This window comes from Glycine soja, chromosome 11, assembly GCF_004193775.1.
Source record: "Glycine soja cultivar W05 chromosome 11, ASM419377v2, whole genome shotgun sequence".
NCBI classification, from domain to species: domain Eukaryota; kingdom Viridiplantae; phylum Streptophyta; class Magnoliopsida; order Fabales; family Fabaceae; genus Glycine; species Glycine soja.
Window position 1 is genome coordinate 44,551,645 of NC_041012.1, and position 23,494 is coordinate 44,575,138.

The following is a 23,494-nucleotide window of genomic DNA, read 5'->3' on the forward strand; positions in this document are numbered from 1 at the left end:
AGAAAACAACCAAACCAAACACCCCCTTAGATATTTTTCCCATTTTTGGTGGTAAGATCATGCAATGTCTGGAGACCCTTTGGGTGTGATAATAATCCACACTTAAATGTCACCTTGAACAAGGTAATCCCAGTGGGTTTCAAATCCTATGGTGCTAAGTTAGCCAACAAAGCCTCACATAGTGGTTAGTCAAATGATATTTCCCTACTTTTGATAAACTGATAAGAGTCATTTTGTGCTTAATCAACAATAATATTAAGCCAGTAATGAGTAATAACACACAGGCTCCTTATTCTATCATAAACATGTTTTACAACATTAGGAAACATCGAAGATGAATCTTGCATAATTCAAGAAGTTATGCTTATTAAGAACAAGTTAATGAGTTCTGCCCGCAATGTAAGTGTAACATCTCATTTTTTGTAAACTAATTTAAAAAGAATTATTATTTATAAATAAGTAGAGTTTTAGAAAAATGATCATGGTTTTATAAATAAATAAATAATGAGAAATAATGATTTGAAGAAAAAAAATATTTGACTTATTCATTTGATAGGAAATATAATAGAGTTCCTTTTTATAAAATATTAAAAATAAATAAATAGAGTAATAATAAATTGTATGTACTCTAGATATAAATAACTATGCCTCTTCTTTCATTCAAAATAGCTTTTAATAAAACTCTCTCAATAAGATTTTTATTAAAAGCTATTTTGAACAAAAATAAACTAATCCAAAACACACTTGACGATTATGTTATTAGAATAAAACAACAACAATAGTCTAATCCTACCAAGTAAAAATCAACTACATGGATCACAATACATCATTGAACTTATTAAAAACCAAATTCTCATGAAATAAGGATATTATTCAATATAAGATCCCTTTTATTAATTTCTGTCAATGTCCTTGTACTACTACAAAAAAGGGCTTCTACCACGCTGGATCAAGATCGATTTTGTAAAAATTGATGTCTTCAAATGGAAAATCCCCCTTCTACCAGATTTCTCTTCATTTCTCAGCTACCCTTTAATTGAGCAGGGTCCGACAGTTACTTTCTATTGATTCTGTTTGGGTTTTTGTAGGTTGGAGAAGTGTGGTGGGTGAACTAATGAAGTTCTTTGCTCAGAATCATTTGTCATCAATCAATTGTATGCAATCCTTTTTCTCTATCTCTAGGTGTAACTCTGTAGTACCTATTTTATCTCCTTTGTTGCCAATTTATGATGTGTTTATTGATAATCTTAGCAAATCTGGAGTTTCGGACTATAGTTTTTTTTTTGGTCAGCAAAATTTGCACTATAGTTGTAATTTAGTTTGAGATTGATCAAAGCATGATATATTTGAGAGATAAACTACAAGAACTTCTTATCCAAATATTAGAATCCCAGATCTCTGCATTATTTTTAATCTCAATTTGAGTAATGTACTGCTAAAAAACCGCTATATTTTTTTTTGAAAAAACGATAGGCATCGGATCTAAAGAAAACCGATGTAATCGGTTTGTCATGTAACCAATGTAGAAAGTTTGAAGATTCATGCATTTTAACACACTCTCTACATCAGTTGGCGTAATAATCGATGTCTGAAGTGACTTTCCACATCGTTTTTAGTAGTTTTGATCTTCTTCTACCCCTTTTCACAAGGCTGAAAACCAGGTGATCAATAATGTTATTAGAATGTTTGAAACAAATAGTTTGGGAAGCAGAGGCAAAACAAATACAACAAAAGCACATTGGTATTCAGGAAACTAAAAGTTACATTAGTCATCCAAATTTCTCAATTGTAAAGTACATCTTAATTAAAGAATAGAGCATTCCATGCCATACAATCCAATGCTTCCTCAACAAGGCTTAAAATCAAGAAAAGACAATTTCAAAATCTTTTTTTTCCCTAATGAATGAAACCATCAAACTACACTACAATTTAATCTGTGTAGAAGTTAATTCTAAATGTCAAAGCAGATAGACAAGCAAGGAATCATCACATCCAGACAACATCAACAAGTGAAGCAGCACAAATATTAGTTCCAGCCCACAAGGAAAACAGTTAACATATTGTGAACTTCAAGAAACATCATTTCATCAAAGCCTTCAATAACTTGGATTCTTCTAACCTTGCATGAAAAGCTGAATCTCATTTCCCCAGGATATTGACCCTGTGCTTGAAGAAGATCTCCACAAACAGGAAGGAAAGCACTGGTACAAATGAGCTCAGTTGAAATTAATGGAATTGAAGTATAGAGGAGGAAAAGGGATAAGCGATATAAATATTTATGACATGCTACAAGATACAAAGCATAAACCCCTGTTTATATTAATACTAAACTCTTAATTCTAATTAAACATAAGGAACAAATAATGAAATCTGAAAATCACTCATCAAAGATCATCTACGGCACCATAAAATATAGCAAGATAAAATAATGATATTGAGATACTCTCTGCATATTCTAAGGCACTCCTTATAAGCTTAGTTTATGAAGTTTTAAACTTGTTATAATAAAATGCATCAAATGAAATTAAATTAAAAGTATAATGTAATAACAGATATAGACAGCATCTGGGGCTGGAAACAAGGCTAGAGAGTACAAGAATGATTGAGTTACTCAACAATTCTGAATCTAATTTTCAGAAATGTTGAGTACTTATATCATAAAATTCATCATGGTACTGTATTAAAAAAAATAAAAATTAGAACAAATGTTTTTAGAGGCCTCATAAGTCATAATTCATAACAGCAAAATCCCTCGCACCTTACACAAGCTAGGGGATTCAGGCAAAGCATTGACATAAACAGCCACCTTCTGTGTTTTGACCACACTGTTGGACAAAGAGAATGCATTCCATTCTGACAATGAAACAATTGATCATGTAAGCTAATAAAAAGCTAAATTTGGGTAAGGATCACTGCACTGAACATCCACATGAAATATAACACAGAAGATGGAGACTAAGTAAGCAAACTCTAAACAATAATACAATAATTAAATAATTTTACCAAAGTATGAAAGAGTAGTTTCAACAAGAAAACAAATGCATATAAATTCAATGGCGGAGCTACAGCCATATGAGGGTGTGGACTTGTATTCCTCATTTTTTAAAATTCACCAAATTTGTAAATAAAATCTTATATTTTTATATTTTATTTCACCTATATTTATATAATTGAATCTACTGATTTTATTTTTTATAATTTGCACCCACTGACTTAGGGTCTTGGATCTGTCATTGCAAACTGTAATATAAATTGCTGCTGCCTTAAAAGAAATACATAAATTATAGTATTGTCATATAAATTAAAGAATATTTGTGTAAGATTAACAAAAAATATTAATTGTAATATCATCAATTCTATTATGTTGATAATAATTAAAAAATCTGAAAAAATAGGTGTAGCTAAAAAACAAATGAGAGAATTATGTCCAAACTAATAAAGGATGGGCTAAATTACACTTTTAATTCTTATCTTTATTTTAGATTTAGTTATTTATCTTTTAAAGTTTGGTTCAATATAATCCTTCTATCAGTATAAAATTAACATTATTAATCATTTTAACATAATAACGGGTTAAAAACCGCCACAAAACAATAGTTACATGCCTATACGTGTTTTCATACATGCAATTAACAAAGTGGTAGTTTTTAGTTGGCACAATAATATTTAAAAATTTATAAAAATTAAAAACACATTTGCAAAGAATTTAAGATTTTTGTGTTTGATTTCTCTTATTGTTTCATGAATTTTTAAATTGATTAACAGTTTTTTACCCTATAAATTTCCATCAATATAGTCTAGGATGATTTCGTTGAAGCATGTGAGAGAATTAAATATTTTTATCTTGTGGGTTGTACAAAATCCTGATGGTTTTGATATATGCTTCGAGTCCACGTTTATGCGATGCACCGTGGGATTTAGGTTACCTTTCTCATGCAACCAACATATAAAAAATTGTTTCTTTTCAATCAGGAACGAAAGTAACGAACTGAGTTGAGTTAAGTTTCTGGGTTTGAAAAACTTGTTTTCTGCATCATGGGTTTAACATGATCCACTCATTTTTTTTCGATCTAGGCATCCATTTGTTTCAGAATTTAGGACTTTCTAATTGGAACCAAACAATCTAGAATAAGCCTTAATCAATTTTAAAATTTAGGGAACCATATAAGAGAAATTGAACACAAATTTTAACGTTATTCACAAAGGGTTTTTAATTTAAATAATTTTAAATATTATTGTGGTGACTAAAACCAATACTTTATTAATTACACGTAAAAAAATATTTCTAGGCCCGTAAGTATTATGAAGAAAGTTAAAACCCTTGGTAAGCGAGAAGTTTTATTTATGTATGTAAATCATCATTTACGAGAATCATGTTGTTTCATTCCAATCCTAGGAGTATTATAATAATCAATATTTTTATTCATTAATGGCCAAAAATTGATTTGAAACTGATGAGTGATGACCATACACAGGACAGAGAAGGACTGGCTAAGGAATACCGTGCGCTGACTCATCCATACACACTCATTGGAAGACAAATTATTTTATTCTTATAACATATAGTTTTTATTTAATTAGAATGATTTTAAAAAAAATTATATTATTAAAAAGCCATTAATTATTATAATAAAATTATTACCAACAGGAATTAAGTTTAACGAAAATAGTTAATTTTTTATAACATGATAAATCAAGATTTGAATCAATGTGATTTTAGTTATTTACAAAAAAAAAATGTGATTTTAATTAATAGTTTATATATTTTTATATTGATATTGTATTAAAATTATATTCTATATTTTTATAATTTATTTTTTCTTTATACATAATTTATTTTATCTCTTTTTTTCTTTCATTTCTCTTCTAATTACATAAAAATATTATATAAATAATAAGTAAAAATATTCAAACCTGAAATTGGACGCTAAAACAGATAGAGTTTAATTATTGTATATTGGGTTAGTACGAAAACTTTTATGTTAATCAATTAAAAATTATTCTATAACTGATTTTAAAGTAATTTTATAACTCGGGTGGAAATGAGTCAAGTCAAGCCAAGTCTTACTAGGTTGCTCGGCCTGAGTTGAATACGTAAGGCTTGAACTTGGTTCATTACCTGTCATAAGCTTTTTTTAAGGCTCGGCTCGGCTTATATAAAAGTCTGGCTTGGTCCACGAGCCTATTTAAAAATCTGCTTAAAGACGTCTTTGATTAATTAATTATCTTAAAACCTAGTGAAATACTAACTAAAAAAAGAAACTTATAAAATTTCGTATAAGTAATGTACAAATCCAAAAATAATCGATAAATAAAATCATATTGAATTCAAGTCATTAAAGCACAAAGTATATCAAAAGAAAATAAAAAAAACATAATATTAAAAAATGTATGGATTAGAGATGATTTGTAAAAAATGAATTTTATTCTACGTGAACAGTGTGCATGAATAGTAATAAAAACTGAAATTCTAAAATCCTAGAATTATTCTCCTCTCCGAAAAAAAAAATCTCTAAACTAAAACCTTGGTACTGTTATATAGGTCCTCAACCCCAAAGCTTACAAATCTATTTTAAGTCCAAACCCATAAACGAAATAAAATAAAATCTGAACAAGATGAGATAAGATGAGATGAAATAAAATTTGGATGAAATAAAATCTGAATAAAATAAAATCTAGATAGAATAAAATTTGGATAAGATAAGATTTGATAAAATAAAGTTATTATTATTATTATTAGTTAAACAAGTCCGCTTGTCAAGCTTAACAAGCTTTTTTTATGGTTTGAGCTTGGTCTTTTTATCTAAAAAGACTTTTTAAAAAAGCTTGAGCTTGACCTTTATAGTAAACAAGTCAAGCCGAGTCGAGCCTTACATAGGTCGAGTCGAAGGCCCTCAGGAAGCTGCGGCTCATTTCCACCCCTAATGACTATGTACGTAATAAATTCAAATGAATAAATAAAGTAACTACTACTAAAAAATATCAAAATTATGAGAGCCGAACACATTTATTTTATAAAAAATAAAATAATCTCCCGTGAGATCCTCTTTTTAATTCTCCACTCACCTTTCTGACTGTATTGCCCTTTCCCTTTAAAAGTTTCTCACATGTCGCATACCCTTTCCCCCAACAAAAATAATATTACCAATTTTCTTTGTTCTCTCTTCTTGTCCTTTCTTATCCTGAAACACTACAACACTACATGACCATGATGTGGTTTGTGATGTCTTCAAGCTCCAAACGTGTGTCTATGTTCTTCATTTTTTTGTTCGTGGCTTCCCAACACTTTGGATCCAACGCTCGACTTATACCACTAGATGAAGGTACTTAATTCATTCCCATTTTATTTTGATGTTATGGTTTTTTATGTGTTAATTATATCTGTGTTGGAACTCACACTTTTGTAACTTCCAAAACTATAAAGTGTAATTCACAAAGTTTTTAATCTTTATCACTTTTTGTGCAAACCCAACTTTCAGAATTTAGTTCATCCACTTGCAGTGTTGTTTCTGTCACCAGATCCATAAGGAAATCATCATGCTGTTGCTCCTTGCACTTCTAAAGTTATTTCCTACACTTTTTTTTAAATATTTTTTTTACTTTCTAGATCAGTCATTCTGAAAATTAAAAAAAAATTCTAAAATGTAATTTTATATTTCAGATTAGCCATTAAAGGAAAAAAAAAAAAAAGAATACAGGAGCTGGAAGCAAAGTGTCTAGAGCAATAACCAAATCACCACTGTGAGGTAGCCTCATTAAAGGACAAAGGGGGCCATTTTATTTTTATTGGTGCAATTGCATTGATGGATTATTTTTTTGGCACATTTAATTTTTTCTGGGTACATAATTGCATTAGATGGATCATGCTAACTAGACTTAATAAGAAATTCTGAATAAATATTTTTTACTAAATATATTTGGTATTTATTTCTTTAATCACTGTTAGCATTGATTAGCATTAGAATAAAAAAAGCATTGGTTAGCATTATAATATCTGCTTTCTTAAAGAAAAAACATTATAATATCTGTTATTTTAGCCCACTCAAGGCATGAATCATACATCTGAGATAAGATTTTTATAATTTGTATTCTATATTATTATTAATTTGCAATTGCCTTAATATTGGAGTTCTGAATAAATATTTTTCACTAAGTATTTAACTTTTATTCTTTAATCACTATCACAACATTGATTAGCATTATAATATCTGTAAGTGTATCCATCTTAAGGGAATCATGAAGTTGAGATAAGACATTTATATTTTGACTGGATTACGTTCACCATATATTAAAACTGTGGAGCAATCTATAAGGTTGAAAGTAATATTAAAAAAAAAAAAAAGCTATAAGATGCATGTAGCCTAAAAATAAAACTAATGAATTTATTTGCCTTGTATATGTTGCAGTGAAATTGCTACAAGCAATATCAGACAAGGTAGAGAACTTGAGTTGGAAAGTTACACAACGTTCCTGCAACGGGATATAGGATTTGATAATAGGGAAATTTCAAGGAATGGGGAACACATTCTAAGCATTTGACAAGGAAAATTAGTTTCCATATAATCTATCATTTTTCAAGAAATTAATTTCTGAAATATCTAAATACATTTTGAAAAATAATTTCCATATAATCTATCATTTTTTTAGGAGAAAAAAAATAAAAAATTAAGTGTATAAATATAAAAGGAGTTGCAAAAAACACAACTCTTTTTTGCGTGCTTTGGCAGGTTAATCATTCGACTCATTTCTTAAAATTCATTCGAACTTATTTTGGTCTTCAGTGATTATAACGCCTTATTTTTTCATATTTTCCAGAAAAAAAAAACATTTAGAAATATTTGCCCAGAAACCATTTGTCACCAAGAGTGTTATTAGTTAAATCATATCATATTTAGTCACATCCAAATTTAGTTTCAAGTTACAAGAAATAATAGAGCCACTTTCATCAATGCTGTCAAACAACTCCAATACTCCAGAAACATAATTTAACTTTATTTTCATGGTTTTGTTAAGAACGTGCTACAGCCTTGCCAGAGACTGTCAAAACTTAAGCCAATGGCGTCCATAATCCCAATGAGCCAATGACACATAATAGTCAAATAAACCCACGGGTTAATCTTCAAACTATTTTTCAGGTGACAATTGACTGGTTATTTTTAAATGTCCGATTTAGAAGCTACGAGCACGGCAAGACTGACGAAGGACCTTACACCAAAATTCATACTAATTTTTCCATGAAGTTGAATTTCTCTTGCAAAGGAAATATCTTCCCCAATTAGTAACTATTAGAATATGAATATTAGTACTAATCTATACGTAATATAAAAACTAGGAAGTAAATAACGAGAAATACTCTCAACTCAATTTGAATCTAACTTTAAGAAATTTCGGCCTCAAAATAATTAGAAATTCAATAATAAGTACAACAGGCTCCAAAATGATTTGGGCTGAACCATAGAAAATGACAACTAAAACTAATACACTACCAGAATAGGATTTTCTATTCACATAAAAGACTGTAAGCTTTGTTGTTAGGAGGGTTTTTTTTTTTTTTTAATTTCCTGCAAGTACTGTCAAGGTACCAAACCTATGTACACTTCATGCAAAATATAAAACTGATGATACCAAACACTAGAATGCTATCAAAACTCAATGCCACTATTTATCTGAATGGAGAAGGAAGGGCGCCCAACGGTGGAGAGAGGAACATCAACTCTTAGAACCAGACCCGAGTTCCCAACATTTCCATTCCACTTTGATCTGCCAATCTGTAAGACAAACCATTTAGATTATGATACATAAGCACTCTCTTTCCACAATGAACTTCGGAAATAATAGTCAAGAATTAGTGCTTATACAAGTCTACAATCGTAATAAAGCATGAAATAATCAACATAGATAAATATTTGTGATCTTATTCTGTGATTTCCAGCTGGTGTAGTAACTAAAAAATAAGAACTTAATAAGGTTAAAGTATGCCAATTTTATATACCTACTAGTCTACTACATATTAGACATTTAGACTCACGTTGTCTTTTTACTTTTTTTTTCCCCTTGTTATCAACTGAATAGTATGTTAAAAACTAAAGAAATTACTTCCTACTTCTCTTACACAAAAAAAAGATAGCAATTAGCGAGTATATATGTTTAACACTTAACAGATAGTCACAATACTATTCTAATCATATATCATATGCCTTCAGGGCTATTTTGAATTTAAAGTCAGCTATTTTCTATAAAAAAATCACCAACATAAACTAAATAGTATTTCATATCTCATTTCCAATATTTTCACCCAAATAAAAACCTAAGAAAAATTACAGCTGGATTATAACAAAATCCATTGTTATTGTTAGTATGTACTTGAACAAAATAGTAGATGTGCACATGTCTAAGTATCTGAGTTGACAAATATACATTCAAGGTTTATAAGATATTTTCCCACCTTTTGGTAAATCACGCCAGGTCCTGAGACCCTTTGGGTGTGATACTAATCTGCACTTAATTGTCACCTTGGCCCTAACCACAAGGTAATTCCACTGGGTTTCAAATCCTACAGGGGCTCAGTTAGCCAACTAAGCAACACCTTGTGATTAGGGAACTGATTTTTCCCGGATCAACTGATAACAGTCATTTTATGCTTAATGAACAATAACCTTAAGCCAGTGGAAAATTATAACATGCAGACTCCTTATTCTATCATAAACATGCTTTTACAACATTTGAAAACATCCAAAATAAGTCTTGCATAATTCAAGAACAAGTTATGCTTATTCAGAAACAACTTACAGATACAGAAGCAAATGCAGAAGGATATGTCATGAAAGCGCATCCACAAATTAGATTAAGTTTCTCTTTAACTGAATGAATAAGTTCTGCCCGCAACCCTGGATTGCTTCCACCAACAGTAGGACACACACTGACCACATATAGAATATCAAAACAGATCAGGGTGTATGAATGAAATTGAAATACAAGTTAACGAGAAAATTGGAGACAATAATGAAGTACACCAAGAGATTAGTTACATTTGTGTTATAGATGCCCTGGATATATTAGACAATTAATCAGACTAGCATAATTTGCAGGGCCAATAGCTTTTTCTGAAAAGTTCAAGCCCTCTCAGTAAGATTTTGATCAAAAGCTATTTGAACAAAAATAAACTAATCCAAAAACACTATTATGTTACCAGAATAAAACAACAATAGCCTAATCCCATCAAGTAAAATCAGCTAGATGGGTCACACGACATCATTGGAACTGATTAAAAACCAAATCCTCAAGAAATAATTCACTATAAGATCCCTTTTAATTATTTATGTCCATGTCCTTCTTGGTCTCCCTCTACCCCTTTACACAGGGCTGAAAACCATTAGATCGATTATGTTATTAGAATATTTGAAACATATAGTTTTGCAAGCAGAGGCAAAACAAATACAGCAAAAACACAGTTCAGAAAACTAGAAGTTGCATTACACATCCAAATTTCTCAACTGTGAAGTACATCTTAATTTAAAGAATATAGCATGGCAGGTCGCACAGTCTAATGCTTCTTAACCAGGCTTAAAATCAAGAAAAGACAGCTTCAAAAGCTGCTTTTTTTCTCATGAATGAAACCATCAAACTACACTACATTTTATTTATTTAGAGAGTGAACTATGCTTCCAAAACTTTAATGCACTACTTGAACACAATGAGTTTTGTACCATAAAAATTCATCCACACTTTAGAGTATACAATTTTATCTAGACTGGAGAAGTTCATTCTAAATTCAAAGCAGGTAGACAAGCAAGCAATCATCACATCTAGACAACATAAACTAAGTGAAGCAGCACAAACATTTTCTCCATGATAACGTTATATAAGTGTCTTAGCAACCCCAATAACAATCACAGCACCACCATTCCCTTCCCCTGCCACTTTGTAACATCTTACCTGAATTGAACGGATGGCCTCACCATGAGACCAGATCGCTTCCAGGCCAAGGCTTGAGCAAGACCCAAAGAAAACGATTTGTCAGGCCATTGCACCATTGGTGTGATTCTTGTTCCCCACTTATTCTAAAAAAGTAGAAGAGTGACTGATATTAGTTCAAAAAAACATCATTTCATCAAAGCCTTCAATAACTTGGATTCTAACCTTGCATGAAAAGCTGAATCTCATTTCCCCAGGATATTGACCCTGAGCTTGAAGAAGACCTCCACAAACAGGTAGGAAAGCACTGGTACTTAGACCCTCACCAGATACGTAGGTTAGTTGCCCATTAGGGAATTGAAGATCCACAAATGACTGCCATGCAGAAAGAGGGGAAAAAATGATGATAGGAAATTTTTTTCAGGGTGATTATCATAAAAATCATCATGGCACGGCATAAAAAATTAAAATTAGAACAAATGTTTTTAGAGGTATCATAACAACATAATCTATCAACTTACACAAGCTACGGGATTCAGGCAAAGCATGGACATTAACAGCCACCTTCTGTGTTTTGACCACACTGCTGGACAAAGAGAATGCATTCCATTCTGACAATAAAATTTTTATCACATAAGCTAATAAAAAGCTAAATTTGGGTTTTGAAGCACTACACGGAACATCCACATGCAATATAACTCCGAAGATGGAAACTAAATAATTAAATAATTTTACCAAGCATGAAAGAGTAATTTCAACAAGAAAACTATACTGTAAATTGCTACTGCCTAAAAAAATACATAGATTATTATAATGTTCAAGATGAATACTTATACTAGCATGAGCATCATCTCAGCATACTTAGCCATAGCTTCAAAAGGAAAGCTGATAAACAACTCAATGAGCAAATAATGTTTAATGATCAAATGCATATGGACATGCTTACACAGTTGCTTTCAAGGATAAAACACAATGTCAATGGGCATGCTTTATTCACCTTCCCTATATACCAATTTTGTAGCAAAGTCCAATTAGGCAGCTGAACCTCATCTTTACCTTTCTATCATAGCCATACCACAGCAAGTGCTGCTTTGACAAATGAACAGGCAAGAGGAGAGTTGAATCACGGATAAAGAGAAGAGGTCCAAGCTGAACCAGGAAAAGAGATGAATTTTCATTTCCAGACGTAGAACCGCCATGAGATGCCTCTACTCTCCACAAATCTCCCCTTGCAACTAAAGAACCTTCCACTTCTTGAGTTCTGCTATCATAAGTTGACGTAAAATTTATGATCCCCTGTAGATGACAAAATATAACCAGTAAATGAAATAGATAGAGGAAGGAATCAACAGAGTGAGAAAAGAAAATTTAGCCATACAAAATACAGATTCCAGAGCTTGCACATCTTTTACATACACTTCAAAATAAATGTTGAAAATAAGAAATTGTCCCAAACAATCAAAATTTTGAAAGCTAGTTGGCAAATCAAATCATGAAGGAAGTCAATAATAGTGTCTGCTGACTGCTCCACAAGGTAGATCATTTTTCAAGAAGAGATTCTAATTCTAACTGAACGTCAAGTCGGTCAAAATCAATAGTACTGTTGATATGCTCAATTGGATAAATATCATAAACAAATAATTTACTCTGAACGTAAGTGCAAGTTCTCATTATCAAAACTTACATGTTTAATGCTACATATATCAGGCAAAATTGTGGGCATTGGAGAGAAAATATATTTCCAGGTACAGATTTTACAAATGATAAAGTAGGAAACCATTTGTTCAATTCTTCTGTTTTTCTTTCTCTAAAATATGACTTCTGCAACTATACTAAGACCCCAAGATGCCACTGCACCTCACCCATCAAAAGTCCCAAAAAGAAAACTGCAAACCAATGAACAGAAAATAACTCCAATGTAACATCATACAGGTTAGCAATCCTCTGCGGTTTTGATAGGAACTTGGGTAGTTCCCCAAGTGCTTGGGTACTTATCAGGCTTCCTCTTACTTACATTAATACAAACAAAAACACAACAGAGACCGGGGACAGATCCTCCTCACAATAATATTTGACACCACCATCTCACCATCCATGGCACAATCTAATCAGAATAGTCACTTGATCTCAAACAGAATAAACTTTTAGAAATAAAAACTGTTTCTTCTGCACATGAACGCCACAATTTCACAGTAAACTGTAGCAAACAATTACTTCAATAGCTCTTTTACAAGCATAAATGTTATCCTCCCATTACACAACAACTGTTTATTACTCTCCATCAACAAACAAGCAATTAAACAGAAATAATTAATCACTTCCACAGTCCACATCAACAATCAATCTGCAAATCAACAAAAATAAAAAACATATAATCCTAAACCACAAACATATACAAAGCAAAACCAACACCAAGAGATTTTACCTGTCTCCTACCCAGAAGACCAATAGACCCAAGGTTAAACCCTCCACCACCCTCTTCCTCCGCGCTTCCGCCGCTGCTAACACTCTCAGCAAACCCATGATTCTTCAACCTCTCACTAAGCAACCCCAAATCCTCCTGCACAGCAACCACAACCCCTCCTCTCTGCCACCCCTTATCCCCACCCTCCACCCTCACCGAACTCTCCTCGTGCTTGAATGGCACCGGCACCGGCAACGACCGGAAAAACTGCTGAACCAGCCCGTTCAAGCTGGCACCGAAATCCGCCCCGGCCTGCCCGATCCGGTTCCCAATATTGAAAATGGCGGACACGCCATTAATCCCATACTCCTGGGTCGCCAAAGCGAAATCCCTCTTCCCAAAGCTCTGCGAAGGGAACTCCAGATCGAAGAGCTTCGATGTCGGAGGGTTCGGCCACGCGAACTGCGGAGGGCTCATATGCGTATGAATCAAACCGCTGAAACCCTGGGCAAGCCGGTCAGCCAGGTCCTGCCCGTGACGCTGCACCTCTTCCCATGCCTCAAACGACCTTTCCACAGACATTTTCTTCTTCTTCTTCAACAAAATTCACTAACTTTCCATAAGACCTAGGGTTTCACTTATACTCCCAAATCTAATTAGAAGACAACAAATAAAAGCGTAAACGAACTGAATCTAAATCTAACTCTTTCTTATCTAATCAAAGGAAAGAACAAATTCGTCTTATTCACAAGGGTTTAGGGTTTCGGTTTCACTAGTGTTTGCAAATCTAATTAAAAGAAAACGAATCAAAGCTACAAGAATTGATTCTTCTTATGATTGAGGTCGTAAAAAATTTAAAAATCAACTAATCAAAGCGATAAGGATGGATATAATTGAAGGGGTGATGATGGATTGGAAGATTGAGGAAGGGGAGAAGTGAAGTAGTTGAAGGGAATGATAAATGGAAATGGGAAGGAAAAAGGTACGCAGTGTGCGCGATGCGCACCTGGTTTGGTTTAGCGACACGTCGCGTAGGATTTGGTCGTTGTGTTGTGGATGAGGAGGACCAAGATTTTAGTTGAATGGAAAAAAAAAATTGAAGTGATAGTGACAACTGATAAATGATAACGATGAATGAATGGGTCGCCTGAAAAATTTAAAACAAAAAAATGGCACTGCCAATTATCACCCAATCAGAACACATTACGTTTGGCCAAAGTGAATCTCTTGATTTCAGAGATTTTCTTAGAATGAGAAAAAAATATATATTTTATAAGCTTAAATATGTTTTTCTTTTTATAAGTTTGTGTTTGTTTTTTATTTTGATTTTTGTAATAAAAAAAATCATGTTTAGTCCATGTAAATGTGTGTTTTTAAGTTTGACCCTTCTAAGTGAAAACTTATGAGACTTGAAATGAAAAAAAAAATTAAAAAAATACAAATTTATATAATCTACAAATAAATAAATAAAACTTAGAAAGATTAAAATTGAAAAAACTTAAATTTATAGAGATTAAAAATAAATAAATAAACTTATACAGCCCAAAATTTTTTATAAAAAAAATATTAATTTACATGGACTAATAATATATGTAAGTCATTATTTTAAATACTGAGAGAGAATAAAGAAGGATATTTTAAATCGCTTATAATACATTGGGATAGGTAGCTACTGCATATGTACCAGAGCTGTGGGCTTTTTTTAGCAAAATTGCATGGAGTTCAAAAGCTGGAACTGGAACTACCTATGAATTAAGAGGAATAATTATAAGATTAATTTGATGGTTAAAAAATGATTAGAGAAAGAAGAAAAAGAAAAGGATGAATTTGAATTTATTTTTCTAATAAATTAATAATTAATACTTATCGATAAAAGTGAAACATGAATTTGGAAGCGTGTGTGCGGAGCATAAGAAATAACAAGAGTGGTAATGCAACAGGGAGGATATGGGTTGTTAAGGATTTATGATCAACCTCCTATTCAGTTAAACACCAGTTGTTGATTTACGATGTTTTGGAGTTCTTACTTGTCGTTTTTCATAAAAGAAATGTAATACTTAACCAATCTAAATCTAAATAGTTGAAAAAGTAACATCTTTCTCTTATTATCTTTTCCCTTGTTTCCTCAAAGAAATATAATAGTTGAGATATTTGAAAGCATAGAAACAAAAAAAGAAAGAAAGGAATGTTGATGAAATGATATACAGTCATACAGAGAAGGACAACATGAAAAAAACGAGTGAGACTAGAGATTTGTCGAACTCTCGAGATATTTTCAGTAGAGTGGGATGGCCAGTTTTTAACTTTTATTTTGTTCTGAATTTGTTTTTATTGATCTACAACGCAGTCCTACGAATTACCGTAAACATCTTATATTTTTATTAGATATAGCTTTGTTTGTTTGAGAGGGAAGAAACAGGACCAAAGTATGTGTTGTTGGTGTCCTTATATGTAATGTTTGAATTGGAAACAAATGAAGTAATGTTGGTGTCCTTACATGTTGCGAAGAAGTAATGTTTTATATAGTAAAAGAGTGTAAAAATAGCTGAATGACTAAAAAAATATTGGAAAATAATCATATAAGTTACAAATTTTCATGTTCATAAAATAACTTATTTTTTCAAAAAAAAAATTAGATAAGATTCTCAAAGAAGTGAAAAAAATTTCAAACATATCTTTTTTAACAAAAACAACTGAAATATGAAAATAAAGCTATCCCAAACGCTCTTATAATTCTCATTAACACACTCACACAAACGTATAAAATTATGAGTTTAATAGACATTCATGGTCAAACACACTCAAATTTAAATTATGAGTTTAATAGACATACATATTTAAATTTATTGTAAAAAGTTTTTACATGTAGATTAATAAAATGTCATTTTTAACAAAGGTTAATAAAATTAGTATATATAATGAACCATAATTAGTGTGTAAAAAAACATTTACATATCAATCCATATACTACATATCCTTACATTATACTATTTACACACCACTAACTTTAAATAAAATGTTTTTATCAATCATATTTTTAAATTATAGCCATATATTAATTAAAATATCTATGTCAAATCTTATGAAAATTAAATATCAATAAAAAGATGATAAAATGTTATAAGGTATCAATAAAATGATGATGAAATGTTATAAGGTGTCAATAAAATGATGATCAAGCATTATAAGATATCAATCCCTTATAGTATCTTGAATAATTAATCTATGACCCAATCAGAAGTTATCCTAATTCATCCAACCAAAAGATAATCAAGTGATTTTTACACATTCATATTTTTCACAAGTATTAATTACATTAATTTTTATATACATGAATAATGTATATATTCTGTCAAAAAATGAATAATGTATTATACAATTTGAAATTAATATATTTTTTAAAAAATATAATTTATATAATGGGACTTTTAATCCAATAGTAAACTTTTAAGACACATTTTTTCCAAAAAAAAAACAATATAAGAATGAGATGTACTTTACACTGGTATCTTTGCATAGAGATCCCCTAACGATAAGCCGGACATAAGCCAATTACAAACTGTATATTCTTATATGTAAATTAGCTTCATCCTCAAGTTGGGCAGCAGAAATTTTCCAGTTGAAGGGAAAGTTGGATTAGTTATTAGCATTAACAGTATAACCTGTAATAGGCCTTGGGCGTTTTGGCCTTTATAATTGGTAAATAGATGTTAAAGTTATCAAGACAAAAATTATACCAGTTCAGTGAAGGTCATGCCCGATGAAAATTACTATGTTAACAAAAATTAAAGTCATACAAGCATCCGTGGAAACATGTACAAATGCCATCCACATGCAGAGGAATAACTGACAACTTATTTGTTAAAAGAACAGGCACAAAAAATAACTCAATTCAATAAAAATGGACCATTCAATCAAATTTCCACAAGGGTTTTTTGCCATTGAGTTAGGTTGCAATCTGAGGAGTTCTTTCAGTGGCAAACCAAGCCAATCCATAAAATGTATACTGATGTTTCCAATAATAAGGTTTAACAACACGTACAATGATGAAATGAATGGGTTGCAAATCCACTCCACACCTAACTAGACATGTATATTACTGGAGAACTGTAGAAGGAAAAGGGAAAGCCACCAAAATAAAAATAAAATAAAAAAGATAATTAAAAAAAAAACAACTTCCTGCACTCACCTCACTTACCTTCTAACATATCTACTAATCAAAACCAACAGAAGTCAATGTTCAGTTGTCCACATAATCACATTCAATTACTTTCATTCCTATTTGTGACTTCATCTGCAAAAAAGTAAAAAGATCATGTCAAAAGGGGGAGAAAAATATTTTAAAGAAAGAGTTGAACTTCTCTGCACTGACAATGTAAAGGATTTTTACACTGGCAACTACTAGCAAATTATGTCAGATATGAGTTTTTAAGATAATTATTGCAAAAGTCAGAAAAAAAACCATATATGACAAATTCTTATTGGTTACTAGTAATAAAACCCTTTACACTATCGACTATCAATCCACGTTCAAATTGATCATGTAATAATGGTGGAGTACCTGGTCTTTGAGTTACCAAGTGTGAGTTCAAGATCATCTGATCCAAATTCCTCATGGATCCTTTCTCCTTCCCAAGGCTTGACAAGCCCCAACATGTTGCTTCCAAATGCAAATTCATCTGAAACAGCTTCAGACATAGGAATGTCAGCATTTTGATCAGAGCCAGGTGGAATAGCAGGAGAGCATGTTCCACTCTGAGCAGGAGTCCACATTCGCGAACCGCTTCCGGGCAAGCCATCTTCCTTGAAGGCAAAAGGGTTTGAGGAGACCAAGCTGAATGTTGGTGAGGTTGGACTAACATGGGGAAGTTTGATCCCAGCAAACCATTCAGGGTCAACAACCTGGCGACCGGGGCTGGGAGGACTAGAAGATGGAAGGAATGAGTAGTGCTGCTGTCTGGTCCACCCCGGCCGCGCAGACTGCTCGTCCCACTCGACATTGATTCGTGGCGTTCTGGAGGTTGGAGAGCTCAGAGGAGGTGTGACAGGAGCACTGATGGAGCCACTGTGGAGGTAGAGGTGGGGAAGCTTGGGAGAAGATGCTGAAGATGAAGCAGTGGAGAGGTTTTTGAGCCATGGAATGAGGGAGTTGCCATCAGCATTAGGAATTTGAGTATAAGGGGATGAAGATGGACTTGGGAAGGATGATGAGCCAGGGCTTGGATTGTAGGAAGCACATGGACTTGGATGGTAAGATGAACAAGGGCTTGCTGCTGATGATCCACCAACTATGTCCATGCGCTCTAAAGGCTTGCATCCCTGATTGTACAAAGAAAATATTTTCATTAACTGATCATAATATGTAGCATGTTGGAACCTACCATGACCAAAATCCTTTCAAATATAACAAGTAAATGGTTAGTAAGACACTCTAATAAACTCCCTCATGGTTGGTTCCAGTAAATATGTGGATCCCATTTTCTGGTAGATTTTATTCCCAAATTAGTGGGACTCTGATGAATTTCAACCAATAAAAAAAAGTGCATGTGTCGGGAAGAGAATGAGTACGTTACTAACACTCATTGTGATTACATATTTGCAAAGAAGTACAAGAACGAGTAATTCAACTCTGCATGTTCTCAGTAGATTGTTGCTATCAAATCTAACCAACATGGCATAACTAGCCCATGCAGGCAAAATCTATATAATGGCAACGGAATTGAATGAGCAGCATAATATATGATGGCACGTTTAACTTATTTCATGCTATTGCAGAAAAGGAGAAAGTCTCAATCTAATGCACCAATGAGTGATGAGATGATGAATTTGTGTAGTTAGTGACTGATTTATTATTGTTCTGCAGTGAAATTCGGTTTGCATGCTAACAAATATTAGTCAATGTGGTTAATTTACTGCAAAAAATCTTAGAATTCCTTGCTTGCATTTACTACCAAGCCTAAAATTAAGAAACAAATGCTCTGGTTTCCTTCTTGTTCAAGGCACTGCAAACAAAGGATGAATGATGTGATAGAGAGAAAAAAATAATTTGTAAAAAGTGTTAGAAGGAAATATTTTTCATTTTAAATCTTTTGTCTATTAAATCTAACATACCTTTAAAATTCGCAATGTCAATAATTAACCTTTTATGAGAAATCTGTTTTACTACTACAATAACAACAAAATCTTATCTTACTAGGTGAGTTTGAAAAAAAATAAAGTACCAGAATTTTGTTACTCAGAAATTTTTCTAAAGGCTCGGCTCATGTAACCACATAAAATTTACAATGAAGAACTTTTCAGTAAGTTTATTACAGATTAAAAACTAAGATGAACTTCAGTGCAATTTTTTATGTTGGTTCTTAAAATTAAACAAGTCGGTGATACTATTAGAGTAAATGGATCCAGTAATAACAAAGTTGCTTGACCATTAAAAAAACAATTTTCAGAATCAAAAATGAGTTTTTGTGTGATTGGGAAGATAAGATAAAATCCACTATTATTTTGTTAACAAACTAAGTTGATCTCTATTATTAAATTAAGAATTAATGATTTTTCTTAAATTTTATGTGACAAGACCAAAAGAAAATCAAGAACTTGAAATTGAATTATTGAAGATGCTCCAATAACATATTATATATGATACTAATTATAAGCATGCATCTTAAAAATGTCTCTCTCACTTAGTTAAGAAATGTTATAAATTCTTAAATATATATTTTCAATTTTTACTGGTAAAAAAAAAACATGTCTCTCTCAATCAAGAGAAGGAAAAAGAAAGAAGAATAGTAACATTGGAGTGTCCCTCCAGAAAAGAAGGGTCAATAATAATGAGGCAAAAGACACTCCAAAATGGAATCCTACGTGGGCATGCTGTCTGAAAAAGTCAAAAAGCTAATGCTACCATGGCACGCAGCAACGCGGACATTACAAAGGCAAAGCAAAGCAAGATATCAGACAAACACGCCAACCACGGGAACACCCAAGCTGGCAAAATTGCCCTCTCCCCTTTTTTATATAACCAAAATGCCCCTTCGCCAGGTTCACTTCATGCAATGATTGAAGCACCCACCACCGAGGGCATTTTCGTCCCATGAAATCAAAAATACTAAAAACAAAAAATTGTCCTGGTTTCTCAGGTGACCATCAGTCAAGAAAGAGAGCGAATCTTTGATGCTTCACTAAAATGCCAGGACCACTGCATACCAGATCCACCGTACACACCAATATACACATATATAAAATAAAATTAAAATTTTAAAAAAATTGCTATGATTAATATTTAATCTTTACTATATTATATCATACCAGATAATTAACAGCTATGATTAAAATTAAATTAAATAAAATGGCATTTATTTATAAATAAGTAATACTAGATGATAAAAAATATAATTTTTTTGTTTCGAAAAATTTAAGAGAAAGTATTACAGCCTACTAAAATAGACAAACTTTTCAGACTCTGAATAACGGATAGGAAGTCAAACCTGCTATCAATGATCCATCATGTCTAAGATCTCATCTTCTTCCCATTAATTATTATCCTAACGGTTAAAATAATTACTTTTCATTACATATATTAAAAAAAAGAAAAATGTTGCTAAAATATATTTATTACACAACAAAACATAATTATTATGATATTAAGCTATAACCAATTAAAAGCATTTTAAAAACAAAATTATTATATTACAAAAAAAACTATTTAATATTTTTCAAATAATTAAAATAAAATGCTAACTAGTGTCAAGAAATTAAACATGAAATTTTTGTAATAAAATATAATGTTTAATTTTGTCAAATAATTTATCGTATTTTTAATTAATTTGTTATTTATTAATCAACATCCTTTAAATATTTGTCAATACCATCTTAAAAACATTTTTTTCTTTAAGACTACAAATATATCTTTTTACAAGAGATGATTCTACTTCAACCAAATAAAATCATTGTGTTACTACACTCCTCTACAGAAAATTACTTAAATTAAAGTAGCTAAAATTGTGAGTGAAAAGAAAAGAAGAAAAAAAAAGGAAAAAAATGGAGTTAATGTACCTTGCGGTAAGTGGTTCCATCGGGTTCAACGGTCCACCCAGCTTCGTTGCAGAGAGCTTTGAGAACTTCATTGTTGTCGCAGTGTTTGGGGAGTTTGAAGTTCCCATACATCCTCAGACCCGCGAAGATCTTCGCCGCTATGGCTCTTCTCCTTCTCTCTCTCCTCTTGTTGTTTTCTCTCTCCTTCGACGTGGGTAGCCTCGTCCCCGACGTCATCGATCTCAGACCTCAAAAAAACTCAAAAGGGTCCTCCTCAAACCTCCCAAAGAACACAACTTTGGACCAGATTCGATCCAACAAAGTTAAATAGCCTTCTGGGTCGGTCACAAATTGAAAAGGGTGTGTGTGTGTTAGAAGAAGAAGGTTGTGTTATAAGGAGAATGTGGAGGAGATGGTTGGAAGTGACAAAGTCAGCACATTTGGTGAATTTGGGAAGTGGGTTTGTGGCCGGAGAGTGATCGGAGATCGGAGGAGATCTGGGTCGGAGAAATGGGAAATGGTTTTGATGAGAGTGTGTGTGGATGTGTGTGAGAAAGAAGCGGAGGAGAAGAAGAAGAAAAGGAAAAGAGTGAGGAGGAGGAGGCACTTGATTAGCCAAATTTGCGGATCAAATTCATGATCACGGCGTTTGGATTTGTATAGAGAGAGAAAGAGGGAGTGGGTGTTGGAGATTTTAGAATCCAAAAAACATGCCGCCGCCGCCACCACCACCAGCCTAACCTTTCCCCCCCTCACTTTCTCTCCCCCTCTTCCTTGCTTATGTCAGTGAGTGTTGATTTGTGAGAGAGCCTTCACAGTTCACACTTGTGTTGTGAAGTATCACTCTGTGACGACTTTGATTTGGTTTTCCTTTTTGGTTTTTCTATTCTTTTTCTGAATTTAGCCAAGTTGGTTACTTTCCGTTAAATGTGAGAGGGTATGTTAAGTTTCTTTTTTTCTCTTTTAAAATTTGTATAGTCTATTTAATTTTTTTTATGAAAAATTACATTGTTGTCTACTTGTTTGTGGTTATCTAATATCTATAACAATTATGAAAGTAATTGTATCTTTTTTATAAAACAACCAAACTAAAAAAATGTTAAAAAGGAAGGGATCAAGATTTTAATTTAGTCTGAAGTTAAAAAAAATTAACCTACTATAAATCATCTCCCAATTATGTTTCAAAATCTCTTACTTCAATTATTTTTTTCTCTCACTAAACTACTCTATATAAAAAATATGGATAAAAACTACACTAACTAATATATATATATATATATATATATATATATATATATATATATATATATATATTAAGTCCAATTCCAACAAATATAAATGTCAACATACAAGCATAATATTGCTTATCTTTCTACTAGTACTGAATAGAATAGTTATGAATGTGTTTAACGTATTATTGATATATTTAAATTTATTGAATAATATAAATGTAAAATAAAAAATAGATGATAAAGTAAATAGAATCATGCATCAAAATGAATTTCTTTTTCAACTAAGAATATCTTTTTGAAACGGCATCATATTGGCTTTGATAAAAGTGAGTTACTAATAGTCAAAGCAGTGCTAACTTTTATTTTTGTTCCTGCCTTCAAAAGTTAACTCCAAAAAACATAGAAGTGTGGAGCATGATTTTTAACCTACCCCTTTTTTGCCATAGCCATGTGGGTTTTATTAATGAAAGTTCAGGAACTGGGTTCAATTAATGCAACCTTTTTCCCTACATTGGTCAGGGATTCTATTATGGAGAAAAATTCTTTGTTGTGTAAAATGGATTTCCAGTTGTGCCATTTTCTGTTTAGATTAGTATACCACTATACCCTCTTCTCCCATACTATATATTACATTTCTCTTACAAAAGATAAGTGCTATTATCAAGTTAGATGAAAATTTCAAATAAAATTTATTTTAACTTAAATATATAATAATATAGCAGTATTATATACTGTGAAATTTGTAATTAAAACTTACATATATAAAGCTAACGGAAAATAAGAGAGAAAAAAAAGTGAGAGAGAGAAAAGTTAGGACTAGAAAGAAAGGGAATGAATGGATGGGGGTTAATTGATCTTTACACCCTTAATGTATTGAAGATTGAACATGTAATATATAAAGTTTACAGTAAGA

General features: G+C 31.9%; 2 protein-coding genes and 1 long non-coding RNA gene across 4 annotated transcripts; 1 reads left to right on the forward strand and 2 right to left on the reverse strand.

Moving 5' to 3' along the window:
• Positions 1–6,101: 6,101 nt before the first annotated feature.
• Positions 6,102–7,569, forward strand: LOC114375988. The gene is made up of 3 exons (XR_003658875.1): positions 6,102–6,323; positions 6,662–6,746; positions 7,407–7,569. It is a non-coding gene; the product is annotated as an uncharacterized LOC114375988 (long non-coding RNA).
• Positions 7,570–8,355: 786 nt separating this feature from the next.
• On the reverse strand, positions 8,356–14,378 carry LOC114375987. Of its 2 annotated transcripts, XM_028333878.1 has the most exons (7): positions 13,340–14,376; positions 11,971–12,210; positions 11,436–11,525; positions 11,140–11,289; positions 10,936–11,060; positions 9,790–9,919; positions 8,356–8,768 (listed from the first exon to the last, which is right to left on the reverse strand). In XM_028333878.1, the coding sequence occupies exons 1-7, from the start codon at positions 13,898–13,900 to the stop codon at positions 8,643–8,645; spliced, it is 1,422 nt and encodes a 473-aa protein (XP_028189679.1). In that variant the 5' UTR covers positions 13,901–14,376; the 3' UTR covers positions 8,356–8,642. The 2 variants fall into 2 exon arrangements, with proteins under 2 accessions (XP_028189679.1, XP_028189680.1); XM_028333879.1 differs by lacking the exon at positions 11,436–11,525 and having other exon boundaries at positions 13,340–14,378.
• A 2,823-nt stretch (positions 14,379–17,201) lies between these two features.
• Positions 17,202–22,232, reverse strand: LOC114377241 (BES1/BZR1 homolog protein 4-like). The gene is made up of 3 exons (XM_028335670.1): positions 21,371–22,232; positions 17,880–18,637; positions 17,202–17,612 (listed from the first exon to the last, which is right to left on the reverse strand). The coding sequence occupies exons 1-3, from the start codon at positions 21,584–21,586 to the stop codon at positions 17,609–17,611; spliced, it is 978 nt and encodes a 325-aa protein (XP_028191471.1). The 5' UTR covers positions 21,587–22,232; the 3' UTR covers positions 17,202–17,608.
• Positions 22,233–23,494: the final 1,262 nt, after the last annotated feature.